Here is a 23,885-nt window from a genome sequence, read left to right as displayed (position 1 = left end):
TTAACCAAGCACTATTTATATTCTTAAAACATACTTCTGGTATCCACTCTGTGTATTATTTTGCTTTTTCTCTGATCAAGTTCTAAAGGATTTATGAAGAAAGTCTATGGGGAAGAATTCTCTGTCTATACTGATTTATTACTCAAATCTCGCAGTTTATTTTCATGAGTAAAGTTCAAAATTTTTCTATGACCATAAGCTACATAATCAAACTATGAAGCTTATCAATATATTATATGAACTACTCAATTCAACACAGATTTAAAAGAGGAAAACATGACGTAAATTACATGCCCACAAACTTTGGGGTACATCTAGAGGAACAAGTGAGCCAGTAATTGCACTGTAATCAGACCAAAATTAGAAGCCACACTGAAATTTAATCAAAGTGGGTTCTGGGGAAGGGCCACGTGCATTCAAGTCAGTGCTTTCTCTGACCCTTCACTCCCAAACCTGGAAAGAAACCGGTAATGTGGAGTGCATGTGGAGCAAGAAAAGGTAGACCAGGTCAAACACTCTCCAGTCAAGCTGGAATACTGGGGAATGGTTTCAGGAAAACAGAGACTAGACAGGTTCATTTAGGGTAAATATTCATTCGTTCTAACAGTGTCAGTGTCTGAACACCTAAACACCTACTCCTGGCCTGCCACAGCAGGCAAGGAAAGATCTGGTTTGGAGCTCAGAAGAAAAACAGACCAAAGACATAGACAGGGAAGCCATTGAGAGACTAAATGTCTGTGTCTTTTCCCAAATTCTTGTGTCCAAATATTAATAATACTCAATATGATAGCACTAGGATGTGAGAGTCTCTGGGAGGCAATTAGGTCACAAAAATAAAACCCTTTGTATGTAATTATAAAAGACCCCAGAGTTTTCCTGCCTCTTCTACCACATAAGGACACAGAAAATAGCTATGTCCCCACCAAATATCCACTGACCCCATTAAACACCTACACTGCCAGTACTGTGATTCTAGACTTGCTAGCCTCAGAACTGTAAGAAATAAAATACCTGTTCTTTAAGCTACTCAAATCTGTGAGGTATTTGTATCATATCCCATAGAGACTAAGACATCATATAATAGTAGCTGAAATCTTGACATACACGAGACCATCTTCAGAGAAACACACAGCAGAAAGAGAATAAAGTAAAATACAGAAACCTCTTATGACACACACACACGTATGTATCTTTTTTTAAATTTTTGTACAGGGATCAAACTCAGGTCCTTATACTTGCAAGGCAGGCTGCGGAACCACTGAACCAAATCTACAGCCCAACAGCTATATTTTTTAAAGCAGCCAAAACAAGAAGCAACTGTTACAAGAATAGGACAAGCCAGGGATTTTTCACTGACACCAAGAGAAACTATGTCAAGAGATAAAGCACAATTTGCTATCTGGGTAAAAGAAATATCTGGACTGCTAAGTGCTAGTAGCGAAAGTCAATTTTGCACTACTGTGGATCAGAGTGTATGACAGTCAGCAAGAGAGCATTGCAAACACCCATACTGAGAAACTAAAATTCCTTCCCTAGTGTTCAGCACTATCATTGAGTATAGAAATATTTTTATTCCCTTTCCAAAACAAGTTTTCTATGGAAAATAAAGGACACAGATAAATTACCACTCCTATGTCAAGAAACTTATCTTACACTGAAAACAAGTAATTGGAGCCTAGAAAATAAGATATATTACGGAACTCTGATACATTTTAATTTAGTAGATGCGCTCTCAATACAAAGCAACTACAAGTTCACTTGTCTGTCTTCCCCTTTTCCCCCCAGGTATTTGGGCATGTAACTAATGCTAGTTCTAATTTGCTTGGTTATTTTTCATTTTGGGTAGCTGATGTTACCTGTTCATAGGCTTCAGAGTTTAACTACTTAAAATGTCACCGTGGTCCCAAAGAGCCAAATAAAGTAGAAGAGCCCACATTTTTCAACTATCTGTATCTATACAGACCCAGAGAGCCACCTAGCGGGAAAAGATCATGTACGTATTTAATGTATAATGTTCAAATGCTGTAGTTTGCCAATGTGAAAGGGGAAAATTCATTTCAGGGTCTTATGAAAGATGATAGGATAATCATGAGATCAACATCTCAGAAAGCTTATTTGCCTCCTATCTTTAAGAATAATTCTTAAGGACAATTTGCATTCTTTAGAAAATCAAAGTCAAAGTCGTAACAATGATTTTAATTTTTTAAAAAATATTTACTATCTTTAAATACTTGCTATTTGTACTTGACATCTTTTCTAGTTGTGAGAAAAATGTATTAACTTAAAAATTTAGTTCTAGGAATATCACAGAAAGGGCGCTTGATTTAGTGTCTACTAATTCAACTGCTTTCTAGCTGGTTGGACAGCACTCAAAATCTCAAGTTTAATTCCCATAAAACAAGAATGGTTGTTACATCAGCTTCTCAGAGATTCCTAAAGATCAAATCAAAATCCTAAGGGAGGAAATAACCCTAAGGATTATAAGGACTGATAGGTTAACTAGTATAAATTAAAATTAATTTGTTTTTTTGTTTTTTTAATTGAGACAAGGTTTCACTGTGTGACTCAGGCTAGACCTGAACTCACTATGTAGGCCAGGATGGCCCTGAACTTACAGCGATGCTCTTGGCTCAGCCTTCTGAGTGTATGTGCCACCACGCCTGGCTAAAATTAATTTTTAACTATCTGCAGAAATGTCACAGCCAAAATGTAGATGCACTTTCAGAACAAAATCCAATTCCTTACTGCATCTTCCAAAGTAATACACACTTTGGTGGTACATGACACCCCAAAACTGTACATTATGAAAAGTATATTTAAAATAATCCAAACATGTTTGTATTAAAACTTCAAGAAATCATGCTTTTATTAATATAAAAATCCCTGACATATCAAAATTATTTTAATTTTTATAAAAGCTGGGAAAATAAAAATGATCTTTTAAAAATTTTTTTGAGCTCTTAAGAAACGTGTAGATCTCTAGGCCAAACTTTTTCAATTCAACATTTTCTAAAGACCCTCTATGAATTCTCCTGTTTAGGGGCCTTGCTTAGAAATCTTTTTTGTAAACTCTAAATTACCACTCAAGTCCCACTCTACCAAAACCCACTCACTACCCTGAAGGTCTCCATGAGGCTACACTGCTCTGTCCCCTCCAGGGCCAGAACTGGCTGTGGTGCTGCCTTTGTGAGTGGCCCTGACACTGCGTATCTCAGGACGGTGTGCTCTTTGATGTCTGCTCCCACTCGCCTGTGTTCCATCACCTGAGGGCAAGAGTTGTTTTTCACTCACTGCTTCACCCCCTAAAAGAGACAAAAGAGTAACTTACAGTAGAAGCCACTGAATCATTATTTGTCTATCTGCTGGGACTAAATGGACAAAAATTGTCCTGTTCTTAAAAAAAAAAAGTTACCACCAGCACTCAGGAGGCAGAGTCAGAAGGATCACTCTGAGATCAAGGCCAGCATGAGCTACATAGTGAGTTTGAGGCCAGCATGAACTATGTAGCAAGACCCTGTCTCAAAATAAATAAACAAACAAACAAACAAATAAATAAATAAATAAAATATTGACAATGTGAAGTAGGAAGAAAAGGGCTAAAAGTGTAGGGAAAGTGGGAAGAGTAGGGGAAAGGTAATAAGGGAAAGAATAAAAAGGAGAAAATGAAAAAATGGAAATAAAATGTTTGTAAATGGAGAGGGGAGAGGGGTGAAGGGAGGGCAGGGACAAGAGGAAAAAATGAGAACCAAGACCTGTCATGTAAACGTACAAGATCCCAATAATGAATGTAACTGTACTGTATACCTAAAATGTACCAATAAACTCAATGAGGAAAAAAAAGAGTTACCATACAAGTGCAATGCAGTTCTAGCACACTGTGCCTGTCTTATAATTATAATGCTACCTTTGCTGTTACCTCTGAGGTTAAATGTTCTAAAAGTGAACATACTATTTCATACCTACTAGGATGGCACTACTGAGAAAAATGAAAATAAGTGTTGATAAGAATGCAGGAAAGTAATATGGCACATCCCCAGAAGGAGAGTTTACAAGTTTCTCAAAACCCTAAGCAGAGAATTACCAAGCGACCATGTGGTAATTCCACTTCCAGGTCTACTCAGAAGAAGCAAAAACAAGGACTACACCAGCATTCCTAGCACTGTAGCTAACAGGTGGGAAAACCAAGTGTCTTGTCTGGGGATATGGCTTGGTGGCAGAGCAAGCACTTGGTTCTACGCCCTGGGCTCAATCCCCAGAATCACAGAATCAACAAAGCTGCCCATCAACCATGAAGAAACACATGATAGGAAGTCTATACATAATATACACAGTGAGTGCTGTTCAGCCTAAGAATGAATGGCCTTCTAATGTGTGCTACAGTGGTGCTGAAGCTTGGAGACAGCATACTAAATGAAATAAGCCAAGTACCAAAGGAGTACAGTGTGATTCCACTTACATAAAATATCTAAATAGGCAATCCAGAGAGGCAGCACGTACTTTAAAGGTTTCAGGGGCTGGGAGTAAGGATAGAGGGACTGAGCAACAATTACACTGCTTAACAATTACAGAGTTTGTTGTGAGGCAAAAGTTTCTGAAATGGATAGCAGTAGTGGTTGCACAATGTAATTAATTATACTCAACATTATTAAAATGGCAAAATTTATATTATATATTTTTTGCCTTATATTTTTTGAGTCAGGGTCTCATTTTGTGGAACAGGCTGGCCTTGAACTCATGGAAATCCTCTTGCTTAAGGCTCCTGAGTGCTGGGATGATAGACGTGCAATGTACTATACCAAAAGTATTCAGTTGTACACTTTAAATAAGTGAACTGCACATGTGAATTTCAAAAAAACTGCTTATGTATATAAAGATAATTTAGGCAAAATACCACATGTACAGCATTTAAATATTTCATGAGCCACTACTTTTGAAGGTGTCTAAGAAATAATTCAAAACAACTTAGTCATATTAATTTGGATTTGGTGTCTATTAAATAACTAGCATAGTACTTACTGGAAAAGAGAACAAAACAAAAATTAGGAGCACACATGTGCACACAAATTAGGGGAATTTTTCTTAAACTGAACCTACTAAGGATACCAGCAGAGAATAGTATTTAAACAACCTGCTCAGAAGTGCCAATGTTTTCTAGGAATCAAAAGTACTATTCTACCCACTCTTTGTTCTCTGGAAGAAATGCAGTGTCTGGATCAGCATTTTAATAGGCAATGTGAATTGTCTGAGCTGGTTCCTAATCAGGAAAGAGAAGCACTACATGGTTCTGATTAGGGGGAAGGGAGAATGCCTATTTATGTCTACACAAAAACAGTGAAATTATCAGCTTTCTATCCTAGGTTAAAAATAAAGTGAAAAAAAGTCTGAGCAACAACAATGCTTTTAAAGAAAGCAACAGTCACTTTTAACCTACAATTTTATATGGAATAGACTACCTTCACAAAGATTTGCTGTAAAACACTAATTTATTAGTGAGCTTCACTATCATTATTCTGAATCATATCCCCAACTCTGCACTCTCACACAAATTAAAAGACTATCTTTAGAACAGAGAGGCCAGGGATTTAGCTCAGTGGTGCCACCCTGCCTGCCTCTTTAGAACAGACATTTCAGTAAACAAAAAATGTAAAGCACTTAGACAAACTTGGCTGTTAAAGAAATAACTTTTGTCTAAAATTCTTTTGAAATGCAAAAACCATTAATAACTATTTTATTGATAAGTACATAAAAGTTTGTAAACAAGTTTTCAAATTTCATGAAGACGACAATCAAATCCAGGTCACCAAAAGAATACAAATTATGGCGTATATATTCAGTACTTTCATATTAAGTTATATTTTTTACAGATCAAAGGAAGGGAACATTTTTGGATTCCATTGATAGTCTCTCATAATTCATTCATCAGTTGACCCATTTATGGTATCTTTCTCCATGGCCCTACACTGTCATCCAATTCTATCTAAGTTTACTATACAAATAAGGGCTTTGAAAATTACAATTAGAAATAATTGGGGGGGCTACCTTTGAAAAAATAAGGATTCAACTGCTCCTTGTCTATGAAGAAGATGTTTAAGAGGTCTATGAGCATTCTTTCAATACTAAAGTTTGGATTATAAAACAACACTAAGGAAGAGCTGAAGACATATGGGGACTCTACAGCAATGGCAAGTCTTCAGAATGACAACAAAATTCTCAATATTTTATTTCATTTCCATTAAAATAAATATATTCTACAAAGTAGGTTCCTCTGGGGCTAGAGAGAACAGCCTAATAAAATTGAAGAATTCTATGGGCAAATACTGTGCAAATAAAGGGCATTAACTGTTCATGAAGATCCTGACCCCTAGTGGTTGTAAACTATGGCTACAGACTCCAAAAGATCTTTGTTGTATTAATGAGCCAGTTTTGAGTGAGTATGGAAAAGAAAAAGAAAAAAGAAAAATCCCTTGTTTTCTTGGATCTCAATTTGTCACAGTAAGAGAAGTGCGCCTCTCATTAAAATATGAAAGCAGAGTCAGAGAAGTCCAGAAAGCATGTGGATGCCTGAAGTGGGAGGAAGCTGAGGGAGAACACTCCAGACCTAACAGACTGTTCAGCTTATTAGCATCCCAGTTATGGCCTATGTCTAGATGTCCTGCAAAGCCTCATGCAGTTGAAGGTGGGGGCTCTTTCAGAAATGGCTGGACCCAGAGTGTGGACTGATTCATGGTACAATACTAGGATTAAGGATGCTAGGATTAAAGGTGGGTGATTGCTAATTCAGTCCTAATCCAGGTAGCCTGGATACAATACAAAGGACAGAAAGAGGCTTGTCTTGTCCCTTGCTTGCTTTTGCTATGTTCCGCTCACCATGTATTGTTTCTCCTCTGTGATGCCCCGCTGCCATGCCACCCTGCCTTGGAGCCAGCCAACTATGGAGTGAAACCTCTTGCAAACTGTGAGCCAAATAAACCTCTCAACCCTCAATTTGTGTGTATTGGGTATTTTGTCTCAGCAACCAGAGAAGTCCATTTATCGGACTTCACAGAATTGTGCAGAAAATCACCTACATTCCTGATTTTACAGGGAAAGAATGTGAGATAAGGGAAGTTTAGCAACTTGCACAGCATCAACAGTCAACATGCAAAGAAGTAACTAATAACTCCTTTAACTATGAGGTGAGGTGTCAAGAGAACACTCTGTATTTCAATATCAAAACTTTTATCTTATTTGGGAAATGGTTACATTTCTTCAGATTGCTTGGCACATGAACATGAACACAGCTCTACAACTTTTCCTCTCATGGGACAGAGCCTAAAAAATTGTGTACATGAAACACAGAAGGGACTCAGAGCCCTGTTCACAACAGTCCCCAGGGGCTGCAGGAAAGCATCTCCGCCAGGCATCACATGCACTACGGATTCCCCTGCCACTGCTGCTGGTTACCCCTTAGCCCAACTCTTCCCACAGGAGATGCCTATGGAGTGTTCTGCCCTCCCCATCTTTACACTACTGTACTTTCTAAACTTCTGCAAGTCCACACTTCCCTGTTTGAAAAGCCAGCCTACAGTTCCTTCCTTGTTCCTATGCAATCCCAAAGGCTGCCAAAAACTTTACATTAGCATCCCACTAGTATTTCAAACCCCTCACATTAAAAGGCTGAAACCACTTTGTACTCTTTTTGTACTCTCTATTCCTGAATGGCCTATGATCTAAAAATCCGTGTATCATTCTTCAGTCTTCTCTTGCCCCCTATTTATAAGCCCAAGTCAAATTAATGATTACCTGCTCATTTTTCTCTTAACTATGCATCATTCAAGACACCGTCATTACAACTAGCCTCCTAGCTGCCTCCCAGCTGCAGCTTTTCCAGATACTACAATCCTGCCCACATCCCGCATCTACTTCAGAATGATGCTTCTAAAATTCAAATCAGATCATCACTCTCTTTCTTAAACCTCTTCTACAGCTCACCACTGCTTTCGAGGGAAGATTCAAACCTCTTAACAAAAGGTCTCCTAGATTACAAGATGCTGCAGAATATAATTACATACACATTTTATTTCAATCCATCCCTCTACCCTGTACCACCAACACCCACATTTTCCTTGCCCAAGCCTATGCACCAATTTTCTTTGCCATCCATTCTGAACTATTTTTAATTCCTTGAATGTGCCATGTTATATCCTAAAAGTAGATATGAACTACTATCCCCACTACCTGGTAGCTACTTATCCTATCCCCAACTTGTGAATGAGTTCCATTCTGTGAGAACATTCATAAGTTGGATTCAATCACAGGTCTGACAAAGTTAGTCTTGGTGAAAGATGCACCCTATTTACCCTGTTGTTTTGTTCAAGTAGTCAAACAGGCTTTTAGCCTGTTTTAGCCAATAAACATTAAACTGAGTGGAACTCGATGCTGCTGTGGGTCCTGCATCCATACAATGAGAAGTTTCTCCATCTCCTCTGTCACTATACCATGGTTTTTCAATATTATTGTTGACTTTGTTGGCACACAGACTTCACATGTTCTATGATCTTGTCCCTCCCTGTTCTTTAAAACTGTGCCAATGGCTGAATGATTCAACAGAGCTAGAAAGCAGAGTAGTGTTTGCTGAGAGATGGGATACAACTGCTAATCATATGGAATTTATTTTGGGGGTTCTGAAATTAGGGTATATAGATATTACATTCACATCTCTAGGAATAAACCCATTAAATTGCACATTTTCAAAGGGTAAATTGTATAGTATAAACCATATCTCAAAACAGGGAAGCTGTTAAGAGGGAAACATCAAGTGAGTATCTCCCATGAATGAGGTTCTGTGAAGCACTTTTTGTGATTCCATTTCACATTTATGTCAGTGCTGTAACTGGTTCTGTTGGTGCTTCCATTACTTCTAATTTAATTATTTTTTTCATTATTTTTCTTACATATCTGCTTAGTATCTTTTCCATCTTTCTTTTCCTTCCTATTTCCAACCTTAGCTAATCCAGAAGTTTTTTTATAGCTCTATTGATTTATGTATTTTGGACTTTTATGGAATCACATAATCTGTGATCTTAATTATTTCCTGACTCTGAATCAGAACATCTGGATGGAGGAGAGCCGATGCTGAGGGGACAAGTGAGACCTTGGTGATACCTCCCTGTAGACAGTGAAACCACCAACGGAGATGGAAAAGCTCAGCTGAAGATGCAATGGAAGTGCAGGAAACTGTCCCACATTTCCAACTGTCCAAGAAAAGGTAAGTTGGAACACTGCTAATCCAAAAATCCAAATTCTGAAACTTCCAACTCTCTCATCTCCTCCAAGATTTAGGTCGTCCAGATAGACAGTAAAACAATGAGAGAGAATGAAATTCCCAAAGAAAAGGGGACATAGCACAGAGGAGAGAGTGCTGACTGCATTCATAAGGTGGGTAAAATAATGGAGGAGAAACACAATTATAAATGCCCAGAAAGAGGGCTGATCTATGATACAGAAGGCAGCAGTTATCAAAGAGGAGGAGGGGAAAGAAAAAAAAAGTTACAGGACAGTGGCGGCAAACCTATGGGTACATGTGCTATACAGTACACTGTTTGTATCACTGAAAGCTCTAAAAGGTTCACCATCACTGCTATAGGACTTAGTAACTTCAGAAAGCTCCATTTCAATGGCAAACACATTCAATGCAGAAAAGTAAAACCTTCTAAAAGAGAATAGGTAGCAAAACGTGAACAGGAAAAACATAGCCTAGCCTTCACAGGGTTTTGAGAAGAATAAAAGGAAAATGTACAAGTCAAGTATTTCAAGAGTGCAAAGTAATCTTAAATACAATTATTTCTATATGCATTCTTTGTATATATTACCAGACAGTAATAATTCAAAGAAATGGAAGAAAACTTTTTTAGAGTAGGACCCACCAAAATGGCTCTATCATTCTAAAACATAGGTGTTATTTTCAGAGTCTCTATATCATGTTTGAACACATGTAGAATATCAAATATATATCCAAGACACAAGGAAAAAACCTAAATAAACAAAGGATTTAAATATCCTCTACCTTATGTAATGATTCTTAGTTAAGACTTTAAAAAGCAGACATGTTAATTCTATAAGAAAAAGGGTAGCTAATAGGCAGTTACTAAAAAAAATTATGGCACAACCCAGCTTTGTACTTCCCACCAGCTCATTTTAGAGCCTTAGATAATTTAGTGTCTTCATATTTTAAATATAAATGAAATACACATCTTATACACTACCTTTACTTCCATTTACAAATCAGGTCAATATGCTTTTATATTAAAAAATAAATTGCAGTATATAAAAAATCCAAATTTTTAAAATGACTTTGAATCTTCAATTTGTAAAAGAAGACTTCAAGATTTAAAAATACAGGTTGAGTACCCTTATCCTAAATGTTTGGGATCAAATATGTTTCAGATTTCAAAATACTTGTGTATACATAATGAAGTATGAGGGCTAGAGAGTATGGGGCCAAGTCTAAACATGAAATTCATTTATTTTTCATACACAACCTATGCACATAGCCCAAGAGTAATTATATACAATATTTCTAATGTGTCTGCACTTACAACTTGTCATGTGAGGACAGATGCAGCACTTTTTACTTGTGGGATCATGTCAGGGCTCAAAAGTTTCAGGTTTTGGATCATTTCATTTCAGATTTTCAGATTAGGGATGTCCAACCTGTATTTCCTTTTTTGAGAAGTATTTCCCAAATGTGATACCATTTCCTAAAATACAGCTATACATAACTTTTAATTGTAAAAAGTAATCGCAAAGAGCAAGCTTGCATGAAAACAGAAAAATGGCTTGAGGTTACTCTGAGTTAATACTGAAATGGGAAAATGTGAATTATATCAGGTTTATTTATAGCCATAAAATTTCACTTACTTTTTTAAACATAACTAGTGAGATGACTGCTGATGCTGTGAAAAGTGCTGCTATGATTATCATCATGATTCCAACAGGAATATTTTGGTTAAGACCAGTAAGGGATGAAATCCAACCACTACAAAATAAAAAAATTTAAAAAAAGAAAAATGTAACTAAGCAAGCAAGTCAATGCACACTTTAGAAGAATAACATAATGCCTAACTCATCCTCAGCATTTCTGAACCAAGCAACATCCAAGGCCTTTCTATGCACTAACTCATTTACTTCTCACAACCACTCTGTAAGACAGATGCTATCTTAAATCCCTATTTTACAGATGAGGAACTGGGTCACAGAAACATTCAGGCCCAAAGATACAGAGCTGATAAATGGCAGGGTCTGAATTCAAAAGCAAACAAAACTCCCAAACTTCAAACGTTTTCATCATATTTTCATATTATTTAAGCCTGTGTGTTCGTTATTACATTTTTAAATATTCATTTTAAATTTTGGTGAATTATGGAAGGAAATATTTGCAAACCACATATGCAATAAAGGATTCATTTCTAGAATACAAAAACTGTTACAGCTCAACCTTACAAAAATGCATCTGCAAAATACGCAAAAGACATGAGACATTTCATTTAAAGGACAAAGATGGCAAATAAGCACATGAAAAGATGTTCAACATCATGAATCATTAGGTAAATACAAATTCAAACATAATGAGCTATCACTGCATACCTTTCAGAATGGCTAAAATAAAAAAAATTGATACTACCAAGGCTGGGAATGATATGAAGGTTGAATCACTCCTAACTGTCAGTGAGCATATAAAACAGTAAGCCATTCTGGAAAATAGTTTGTCAGTTTCTTTAAAAAAAAAATTTTTTTAAAAACTACACTATACATACAACTTCCACATGACCCAAGTGATTACACTGATCCTCAAGAAATGAAAACTACATTCACAAGAAAAGCCTCTCATAAACACTCATAGCAGCTTTCTTCATAATAGCTGCAAACTGCAAACAATCCAGATGTTCAGCTGATTAATGCATAAAAGACTGTGGTATATTCAAGTCACAAACTATCCCTCAAGAATGAAAAGCAATGACACATGTACCAACCTGGATGACTCTCCGGAGATGATGCTGAGTGAAAAAACCCAAAGGCTGCACCCTGACTGACTGTAGCTACACAACCCTCTTACAATACCAGGGTGGCCAAATGCTCATTAGGGTTGTCAGGCTAAGGAGGGAGGAGGGACAGGCAAGTTGAAGGAGACTATTGAAAAAGTTACACAAGGAATCCTCTGGTGACAGCAATGTCGGGTAGCCTTACCATCAATGTCAAGGTCCTTCTTTGGACATTTTACAAAATTTCACATTGGGGGAATGTGTAGAGCATATCTAGAAATGCTTGACACGTATCTCTTTCAACTGCAATTACCTCAAAATAAATAATAAAACTTGAAACACTCGAATTACAAGGTCTATCTTAAACAGGCCATCCCACATACCCCACATTAGCAGACTCTTCAGTACTAGTCACATGCTGTTCTGCTCAATTTTGACATTTTGCACCTAAGTTTTAAACTAGAAAAGCAAAAGAAATTTACTTCAATTTCACAATCTAAAAAGACTATGCTGTTAAAGCAAGAAGTTTTTAAAACATTAAAAGCATTTTCTTTCCCTCAAATGCCAAAGACGAATCACTACTTAAAACAATAATGAAAACTTTTTCCACGAGTCATTTACAATCTCTGTAAGCCCTCTGTATTTATGCCCATTAGAAGCTTGCAAAACTCCAAGAGGTGTGTGACAGCTGAGGCCAGTTGAGTTCAAAGACAATACACCAAACACAAGTCCTGCACACAGCATCATGTGCCCATTTCCATTTCAGCATGTGAAGACAGTACATATCCTAGCACACCTCACAGAAGAAGTGTTCGATCAGGGGATTAGGAAGAGAGACCTCTGCCACTATCTTCTAACCAGGGCTCCTGAGGGCCCTCCAAGTGATCCTACTGTTTAACGGTGCATGTGAGTGTACTCAATGACTCAACCTCGCAAAGATAATAGCCCAATATCCATGCAAATATGTCTGAGTACAAGTGTGTGAGTGAGGCATGGGCTGCACACCTGTAATCCCAGCAGTTTAGGAGGCTCACACAGGAGAACCAAAAATTCAAGCCCAAACCTGGGCAACTTAGAAACTTAGCAAGAATTTTAAAACGAATTTAAAAACAAAACCGTGCTTGTATACCTAAAGTAGTGCTTTACACACAACAGGTGTCCTTTTCTTTCAAATCCTTGATAATATTTTCTTCCCAAAATTTTTTGGTCCTCCTAGCTCTGTGATTACTCCTAAGTCTACTTTGTATTCTTCCTCTTAATATCCACTACGTGCACTTTATTTAAACTAAATGTCCTTAAAACATATATATATTTATGTACTTTATTTAAACCAAATATAATATGCTGTTCTAAAAAAATAGGAACAAAATCTTTAAAGAGAATAGTTTCTCCAAAGGTTGTTTCTTAGAAAATTGTTTTTAAAAAATTTTTGGTTTTTTTAACCAATTTTGGCTTTTATTTACTTGCTTCTGCTAAACTAGTTTTTCTGTGTTAACTCTATGTATTAGGACAACAAAAATTACATGAAAATATTAGAGTAATTTCAAGCCGCTTAAGTAGACAGACTTACCAATTGCCCCAGTTATGAAATCCTGCAGCCTGGAGCACATGGACAGCGAACTGACAGATATAGACGAAGAAGAACACAAAGAATCTGAAGGAACTGTCGCTCCTTAAGAAGGGGAAGGGAAGAAAGGGGAAGATCTCATTTTTATTATCTTTACATTCATATGCCCGCTGAAATTTCAACTTTAAAAACAAAAGAGACAACTATATAAGGCCTAAAATTAGGAGAAACTTAACTGCTGACATGTAAATATTAAAGTCTCACTTTGTCTTTCAACTGTGCTACTCTCCATCTAAACAAAAAGTTTTCCTTTTGTTAAACAATTTCACAGAATTATAAAAGAACAAATACTTAAAATATATAATTTGACAAGCAATGACCCATGTATGTACCCAGACTTTCCCCAGACATTACTGTGAGCATGTTCCGAATTTTCCTCAGGCCTTACATAATCTTTCTCCCCTCCCTGCCTTACCCACAGCTTTGTTATAGTCTGCCTGTTTTAATTTTTTACGTTAATGCAATCATACATTATCTATTCATCTTGGGGGGACCTGGCTTCCTTCATCCAGCACAATCACTTGAGATTCACCCATGTTGTAGCATGTATCCCTTTTCATCGCTGAGTAGCATTCCACTATATAGCTATATACCACAGTTTGTCCACTCATTGTTGATGGACATTTAGGTCCTTTTCTAGTATTTTACTTTCACGTGTCTCCATATAAACATTTATTTCCTTTTCTCCTGGGTAAATACCTACAAGTGGAATGGTTGGAACACATACTAAGTATATATTAAAGTTTTTAAGAAACTCCCAGATTATTTTATAAATGCATTGCTCCATGTTACATTCCTACCAGCAGTGAATATTCCAACTCCCCCAAACTCACCAGTTGGTACAGTCAGTCTTTTTTAATTCTAGCCATTCTAAGATTTGGTTTACATTTTCATTCTCCTAATAAGTAAAAGCAGACAAACCAAAACAAAAGCCAGAAAATGTGTTTTCTTGCCTTTAGCAAAGATTTCCTAGCCACAACAGTAAAGTCAGGATCTGTAAAAGAATGAATGGATATGAACTACAGTTCACAAAAAGGCAAAACTCTGCCAGATGCCTTTAAAAATACATATATTAACACATGCACATACATACAGACTGAAAAGAATGCTGTGGACTAGGAGAAACATTTTTGCCCAAGATGTATTTAATAAAGAATTATATTTTCAGAATATTTGTATATATTTTTTAAAACCTCCAAAGTTAAGAGTAAGGAAAATAATCTCATTAAAACATCAGAAAAATATTTCAGTAATTCATCAAAGAATTAATCTTATTAGGAGAATGAAAATGTAAACCAAAAAAAATTAAAAAGTGCTAGGGATGGAACTCAGTATGAAGGTCTTGAGTTAATCCCCAGGACAGAAAAGTAAATCTGGCTTTTCTATACATATTCTTCCAGAAGTACTCAAAGTCATGGGAAATCTATGAATTTCCAAACATCATTCCTCAAGTGTCTTTTTTATGGCTTTCAATACTGAAGATCCTTTTTCAAATACTCTTTGCCCCTGGCTTCAGCAATTTTAATCACATCTATTTCTGTTACTTCTCTGATCTACAGTACTTCTCAATTTATTTACAGACCCACAATGTCTGTGTCAAATTGTAAAACTGTTTTATAGGAAAGCACCCCATGTGCTTCTTGTGTCTTCCAATGTCTGAAAGTCATGCATCATGGGCAGAGTCCAAATAACATGACACAGCACACACTTCTCCACAGGAAAGGCGCCACCTTGATTCCAGCTCTACACTACAGCACTAGGTCTCGCTTTCTGAATGCCTTTACTTATACTCGGCCTAGAAAGCCTGACACCACTTTCCTCCTGGCAAATACATAACCATCTTTAAGATAGTCACTAAGTCCAGCTAATACTCAGAGGACTATTAAGATCCACCTCCTGGAGTAAAATCTACACACAGTATATGGAATTCTTCTGTGTTGTCCCTTCTCCCCCATCTTAGTAATCACTTAATTACACAGTAAGAACTCACAGGCATCTATTTTATTCTTTAAGTTGAAACTAAATACCATCATTTATTTTGTTGCTTAACTTGTTCCAGCTTAAGTCACTTAGAAAACGTTGTTTGTTTAGCATTTGATTATCTATACTCCAATTTTCCCTGCTCCTGATCTAGAATCAGGATTCTAAGATACAAGAAAATATTTTTAATGGATCATGAAGCTTTTCTACATAGTCATATCTAATAGTTCCACATTTATAGTAATTCTATGATTTGGTATCATGACCATACATACAGCTTAGGAAAATTACCAATGAAAATCAATCAATCAATAACAAAATTCATAACTATTAAATGCTATTTAATTAGTACAAAGAGAAGCCACCTGTATGCCTCATCTTTTCAGGCTCACCAGGTAAACAAAACATCATTTAATTATCAATTTCTTTTTACCGCTTTGGAACAAATACTTCTGAAATATATTCCTATTTCCCTGTCCCTTTAGCAGAAAACAGTATCTTAGTATAGTCTTAGTTCTTATTAAACTTTTGTTTCTGCACCAAGAAAGCAGACTATTAAATTTTTTAAAATATACAGAGATATATATCATAATGTATCTAAAGGTTTTACAACAGCTGTCAGTCACCTAAAAGGGATTTCTTTTTTAAACTAACTTCCAAATTCACAGATATTTTCTAGAAGCTGAAATTCCCTAATTGTAACTTTTCCTTAAAAAAATCTTTTAGAAGGGTACCAAACATGTTTAAGTTATGTATTCCTGCTCAAAAAACTGTATCTAAAATATTGTTTCCAAATACAAATGGCGTTACATTAAAATTGGTTCAAGTTCCTCTTTTTTTACCTACATTTAGTACAAGAAAGTATATAATTAGTATAGGAAACTGATAAAATAAAAACCTCAAAGTCTCTGAAATCCATTTTGTCTACTTTTATTGTTTAACCAGGCTAAACACTTTTTTCAGTGCTGGCGTTCCAACTGAAGGCCTTGAAATTCTTAGCAAGTGAGCTACACCCTCAGGCTGACTTAGCCATTTTAAACAAAATAAAAAAAAAGAGATCAAATATAAAAATGTAGTTAGAAAAACAATTTACATTGATTTAAGCTAAGTGGTGTAAGTTGTAATCTACCACAATTTATAATGAAGTATTAATGGTATTATAAATATTCATAATAAATTCACCTACATAATTTATTTCTGGTCACAATAAATAAATGAATGAATGAATGAATGAATGCTATTACTTGCCATTCTGGCTCTTTTAGATGAAAACCTTTTAGAAAAACTCAGCCTCAAATAAGACAGTGGTTTTTGGTTTAATGTCTTCTACCAAGTTGCAGCACCACTGTTTTGCCTTTTGGTTTGTTTGTCTTGCTTTGTTTTGTGTATCTGGCACTGGGAACTGACTCCAGGAGCGCTCTTTCACTGAGCTACATCTCCAATCCTTTTTATTTTTTAGACAGGCCCTTACTAAGTTGCCCAAGTTGGCTTCAAATTTGCAATCCTCCTATACCTCCCTCTGGAGTAGCAGGGAACACAAGCCTATACCACTATGCCAGTGTAGCAGCATGGCTTTAACAGAAAAGTTCTTCCTTAAATTATAATAAATCTCAGAAAATAGATTCATATGATTTATGGAATTTATTTCACATGGCATATCAATGACAGAAATATTAATTATAACTATAGTTTGGGGAGTACAGAGAAAGTATTATTCAAAAAGAACTAACAAATTTTACATTTAACCATTATAAGGGAGAACAAATTAAAGCACTAATGATAAAGTTGAATTTGTATCCAGTTTCCCACTTAAAACTGTGTCTTTGGGGGCTGGGGATTTAGCTCAGTAGTGCCACTGCCTTACTGAGTTTGATCCCCAATGCCAAAAAAAAAAGCCCCCAAAGCAAAAAACTGTGTCTTTGGGCAAAATACTAAGATTTTCCATTTGCAAAATGGTATGAGAGTAGAACCTACTTTTTGGAATATGGATAAACTAATCCATGTTAAAAATGCACAGGCACACAGTAAATACATAATACTTATTATCTGTGAGCACCTCTATTATACTAACATAAAAATGCACCTAAATAAACTGACAATGCACCACACTGTTCTAAAAGTGACATCAGGACACTAAGAAGACCTTAAAATTTTCTGGAATGGCTGATAATTTAATCACCACTATTAGAATCAGGTAAATTGATGAAAAAGTATGAGAAGAAAAAGAAACCTAAAAAATAAAGGTGTTTTACTTACCTTATTTTCTTGGGGATCTAAAACTGTCTAAACAAGGACCACTAACTCTCTAATCATTTTGTGCTGAAATCAATTTTTTTTTCCTGAATAAGGATTCCACAAATAGACTTGAAAAGTAGTACCAGGACCTCTCCCCAAAATTGTGCAAAATGTGAACATGCGCATTTCTTTTAAGAGGATTCAAAAATTTTAAGAACTATAACAGAATATGACTTAGAAACTATTAAGAACTACTCACTATAGCTAGACCAGATGAAAATGCTTAAAAGATCCTGAGCTCTGCCTTCTCCCCATCTATGTTCTGCCCAAAGAAACGATGTATAATAAAAAGTCCGTATGAAATGAAAGTTTAAACATGAACAATGTTAAACCTAGACTACAGCCTGGGTTCAACCTCTGGATCCTCTGTATTTGATTATTTTTTAAAAACAGCTATCATTTGGAGCATTAAGTTCCAGGAAACATGATACACATAAACATTACCCTTCTAATCCTGATCACAACCCATGAGGGTTGTGTTGTACTCCACCTTAGTGGTGAACAGATTTAGAGAGACTAATAATCGAAATGCATAGCTGGTAAAAGAAATGCTGAGATTATTCTATGAGATAAATCTATCTCTAGATATTACTTCAAACCCATTTTCTTCAAGAAATCCAATTATGAATCAATAGAACACCACTACCAACCCAAATTCTGAATGTTGTTTCTCACATAAGGAGTGATGATAAATTTTCATTGTGGTAGTTTAGATTCTTTAAAAATACTCTCTCAGAAAGAGTTTGGGAAACTACAATACACAAAACATTTACAATATGACCATAATGACTGAAATTTCCTAAAACTACCACTTGATTAGTTCAAGATTTTCTTGAGTGACAACTAAACTCTCACAATTGAATTCAATGTCAGAAGTGTAAATACATACAAATGACCAGTACCCAACCATTTTCAAATTACCTTTGAACAACAAAACTAAGAATAAACAAGTCAACACTGGTTAGAGCCTAGGTCAAAATTACATTGTTTTCTGGACAATGCATAGATATATTCTTATAAAAGAGAAAACTCAAATATTTTTCTACAACTATGCATCTGGGGCATCTATTTCAAAAGAGGACACTAAACAATTCAATATCAAAGATTTAATATAAAAATTTACTTCTACTTCCTCTCCAAGTATGACAAAAATGACAGTAAATAATTTTGTTTCTTTCCTTTAAGTATAAAACCACAGAGTATATAAGGCCCTGGGTTCCAGCCCCAGGACTACTAAAAAACAAAGAAAACTAATAAACAAGGCCAATGAACCACAAGGAAAAAAAAGAAAAGGGAAGATGATGATAACAAAATTTTGTGAACTACAAAGGAGCTGACTAAGTAATTAGTAACTGATTCAATGAAGAAAACTGAAACCCAATAAAGCAATGAAGAAAAGGAAGAACAATGCAATTTTTTTTTAACTCCCTTAACCTTACAAAAACTAAAAACCTAGATAGAAACGCATGCTACCTCTGTAACACCATGACAGTCAGGAGTAAGAACAAGAAGTTTAAAGCCCAGAAGAACAATTTGACCTCCGTATCCTTCCCTCACCCTTCAGACAGGCAAAGCAACTCCACAATCAAGACTTTCTAGAAAACAGAATCAAAGGGATTCTGAAACCAGTACCCAAGAACTAGCTGAGCACTATCAGACTGCAGACAGGGAAATTAAGTGAGCACTCAGGCTATGAAAGGTTCAACAAAGGAAAGGTGAGGCTCAATAGCATGACTTGGTATTCAAACCCAGAAACACCAACAGCTAAATAATTTCATGCAGGAGAGTAGAAAACATCAATCTGAAAATTTTGATTTTGAGGAAAATAAGGAATTTCAAGATATAAGATCAACCGACTCAGGGAACACACAATAAAGTTGTCTCACCATCCTACCCTACACATGGAAGGCCAAAGGTCCTGCCCACACCCAAAGAACACCAAGTTTGTTCTTCAGTTCTTTTAAAACATTTTATTCTTTGCAATTTAAACTTATATGTGCAAGAGTTCAAAGTGAAATAATTCCACATTGTGATTTTGAAAAACGGAAGTTTTCCAACTCTCTTCACAACTTTTCCATTAAAATTGCCATTCTCTAACTCTTTTTAACTCTTTGAACTGATTGTGTTGGAATTCACCTCCACCTCTCTGTGTGATATGCTTTTACCGCTTCTTGATTTTTCATTTCAACATTAATTAGTGACTTGCTGTTCTACAAACTAAGGCTTTGGCTTCTCCCCTTTATATTCTCCTCTACTTCTGTTTCCTCCATTTTCTCAGCAGTCTAAGCAATATGATTTTATTTTTTGGTACCGGGGATGGAACTCAGGTCCTTGTGCAGGCAGATGGTGAAACCACTGAGCTAAATCCCCAGCCCAGCAATATGATTTTAGATAGGAGTACTGCTCATTTCACTGTAACTATGAAAATTATTACTAAGACTTATTTACAGCTGAGACATGAAGGGTATACAAGTAGGTTTCCTATCCTGCATAATCATTCACACTCCCCTGGAGTTAGCAACTAAACTGTCTTTGGTTGTTACTGTTTACATAAACCTATCAGTAAATGACTGCTAATCTCTTCTTAATTTGTACAGACTTCTCTTAACACATTCAAATTAATTAAGAATTATACCAATTTTATCTTCTTGAAGCTGTTTCTCTTCAAACCTTCTGACCTGCTCATATCTGAACTACTGAGGCCATGGACTAGTCACCCAGTGCCATCTTGAGACCACCAATCAACATTATCCCAGAAACAAAGCGAACTCCTTCACTGGGTTACTGCTTCTATTTTCTGGATTCTATGTGCTCCTTCCTCTTAGTGTACTCTCTCATTTTGGCAGACCTCATCATCTACTCTAGTAATTTTCTAAGAAAAAGAAAAACTTTTTTTAAATTTAATTTATTGGTACATTCTAGGTAGAAGAAAAACTTTTTGAAATCTTGTTTTTCAGTTTCTACCCTTACAAGTGATTTGACAGTTTGAGTATTGAAATTAGGTTAGAAGTTACATTTCCTTCAAAGTGAAAGCACTGCTCTATTGTCTTCTAGCTTTCAGGATTGCTATTAAAAACACTGATATCATTCCGTTTAGAAAAAGTTAAGTTCAGGAAATGTCCTAGAAAATTGGAAAAACCCCAAAAGACTGGGAAATATAAGAAAACATAAGAACATTAGATTTTACCCAAGAGTTTCAATATCTTATTTACAGGAGTTTTATTTTTAAAATGTGTATTAAAAAAAACCAGAAAGGAATAAATAAATAATCAAAGAAATGATACAATTAACTTTCTCAGAACTTAAATCTACCGAATGGCCCCAATCCCACAATGCTCCTGGTACAGTGTTTTGAGCAAAGTCAGGAACATCAGCGAAATCACCACTTTTGCTGCAGGGCCTAGAAGGGACTCACATGACCAAGTGGAGTGTATGGAAAAATGCAAAGCTGGTTTAATACAGAAGCCAATTAATGGATCTAACCAAACCGATATAAAAAGGAACAAAAATCACATGATCATCTCAACAGACACAGAAAGTATCTGGAAAAATCCCACATAATTCACATTAAAGAAATTTTTTTCTCAAACTGGAAATGGAAGGGATGTTCCTAAAACCAATAAAAGACATCTACAGCTAACAGTTAATGATGAATTTCTGCTACCAGAGATTGAACTCAGGACTCTGCACTTGCTGGGCAGGTACAGCACCACTGAGATAAATCCCCAATGAATTTCTCCCCTAATATCAGGAATAAGGTATGGACGTCATTCCACTTCTATTCTCATTATTCTAGAAATTGTAATTTATACAACAAAGAGAAGATTAAAAATAACCACTTTGGAAGAAATAAGCAAAACTTTATTTGCCGATGCCAGTGAACCTGAGTATGCATGCTCTAACACGCAAAAATAAACTACTAGGATTACAAGACCACTATATCAAAAACAACAGTATTCCTCACTACTAGCAACAAACAATCCAGAGGATATCAAGAAAATAATTCCACTCAAAATAACATCATTAAAAAAAAGAAATAACATCAGAAAGATAAAATACTTGGGAATAAACATAGCAAATTAAGTATAAGATTTACACAACTGAAACCGAAGAATATTGCTGAGAGAAACTGATATCTACTCTCCCCAAGGTGAACTACAAATTTTATTCAAACCTAATCAAAATCACAGCAGGGTTCTTTAATTGTTTTTAAAGGCTCAAACAGGTTGATTTTAAAATTTAAATAAAATGAAAAGGTCCTTAAGTTGCCAAAACGAGTAATGAAAGCAAAAAACTTTGGAAACTAACTTACCACAAAGCAACATTAATCAAGAAGAGTACGGACAACCATAGAGTTCAATGGATGAGAAGTGAATACGAAATTAACTCCTTACATTTGTGGCTACTGGATTTTTCAACAAATGTGCCCAGCTGATCCAATGAGGAAAGTCCAGAAATAGGCCCATACATATATGAGCAAGTGATTTTCAGCAAAAGTGCAAAGGTAACTTTTTAAGATAAATCTTTTTAATAGTGTTGGGATATTCAGATATCCACAGCAAAAAGATGAATTTTGACTCTACACATATTACATACAAATTAACTCTTACAGCCAGGCGTCATGGTGCATGCCTGTAATCCCAGCACTTGGGAGGCTGAAGCAGGAGGATTGCAGCAAGTTCAAGGCAGGCAGGCCAGGCCTACATAAAGAGTTCCAGGCCAGTCTGAACTATATATATATAGCAAGACTCTGTCTGAAAAAAAAACAAAACTAAGCAAACAAACAAACAAAAACAAATTAACTTTTACACTCAATAAACAAAACTTAACTCAAACTGGACTGATGACCTAAATGTAAGAGATATAACTAAGTTTTAACTTCTAGAAGAAAATCTTCTGGTGCATGCTTATAGTCGCAGCCACTCTGGAAAGTGAGGAAGGCGGCTTACTTAAGCCTTGGGCAACACACCAAGACACTAGCTCAAAAGAGAAAATCTTACTGACCATAGGTTATGCAAACTAATTTTGCAATGGCATTAACAGGACAAAAACATTTTAAAAAATAGTAAGTTAGACTACATCAAAATTGAAAGCTTTTATATTTTCTAGGGTACCACTAAGAAGTCACAGACTGGGAGACAGTATATGCAAAACAAAAAAGATTTGCAACACAAATATGTAACTGTCACAACAAAATAATAGAATATGAACTTAATAGTAAGAAATCAATAACCTAATCTAAAAATTAAAAATAAGCTGAACAGACATTTACCAGAGGGATGATACCTATGGCTAATAAGCAAAAAAGTGCTCAGCATCATCAGTAATAGGGAAATACAAACTGAAACCAGAGTAGGAAACTACTGCACACCTACTAGAATGGTTACAGCAAACAGACAAAAAATAAAAAATGTTAGTAAGGATTCAGAAAAACTGGAACCCATTGATACTGCTGGTGGAAATGTGAAATGGTATAAAGATAAAAATTAAAACTGCCACCTGGTCTTGACTCAGTTTAGTCTTGATTGTTGCCTGCTAGCAGACAACAAGCAAACAGGTAAATGCTCATTCCTTGCATCCTAAAACAACAGAACATCATCAGAAGCCTCTATATTTTTTACCCATAAACTTCCAAATATAATTAAGATGTGTTATATATGCTAAAAGACAGCAACATATGACTGAAAACGAAGACAAAAAAAACAAACAAAAAACAGGCAGTCTAGACAGATCCACAGAATGATGTAGATCCTGAAGGGTGTATTAAAAAACATTAATAAGAGAATTTTGTCAGAGAATAGACTAAAAAAAATTCAACACACACTGTAAAACTAAAAGAAACTACTGAAATTAAGAATTCAATGCATAGGGCTGGGGATTTGGCTCAGTGGTTCGGCTGTCTGCCTTGCAAGCACAAGGACCCAAGTTTGATTCCTGGTACCACCATAAAAAAAAAAAAAAAA

At 35.7% G+C, this 23,885-nt stretch overlaps 1 protein-coding gene across 1 annotated transcript in view; it reads right to left on the bottom strand.

Annotated features, from left to right (window-relative positions):
• The window catches only part of Scamp1 (secretory carrier membrane protein 1), a 60,938-nt gene that overhangs the window by 2,534 nt on the left and 34,519 nt on the right, over positions 1–23,885 (bottom strand). The window contains exons 6-7 of the mRNA XM_019206765.2: positions 13,591–13,692; positions 10,900–11,017 (exon numbers count right to left, since the gene is read on the bottom strand). Of these exons, the coding sequence (XP_019062310.1) occupies positions 10,900–11,017; positions 13,591–13,692 (220 nt within the window). The remainder of the gene's footprint in view (positions 1–10,899; positions 11,018–13,590; positions 13,693–23,885) is intronic.

Source organism: Fukomys damarensis, unplaced genomic scaffold (genome assembly GCF_012274545.1).
Source record: "Fukomys damarensis isolate Sample0158 unplaced genomic scaffold, DMR_v1.0_HiC HiC_scaffold_1, whole genome shotgun sequence".
Classification (NCBI taxonomy): Eukaryota; Metazoa; Chordata; class Mammalia; order Rodentia; family Bathyergidae; genus Fukomys; species Fukomys damarensis.
This window is presented reverse-complemented; position numbering and strand designations above follow the sequence as displayed.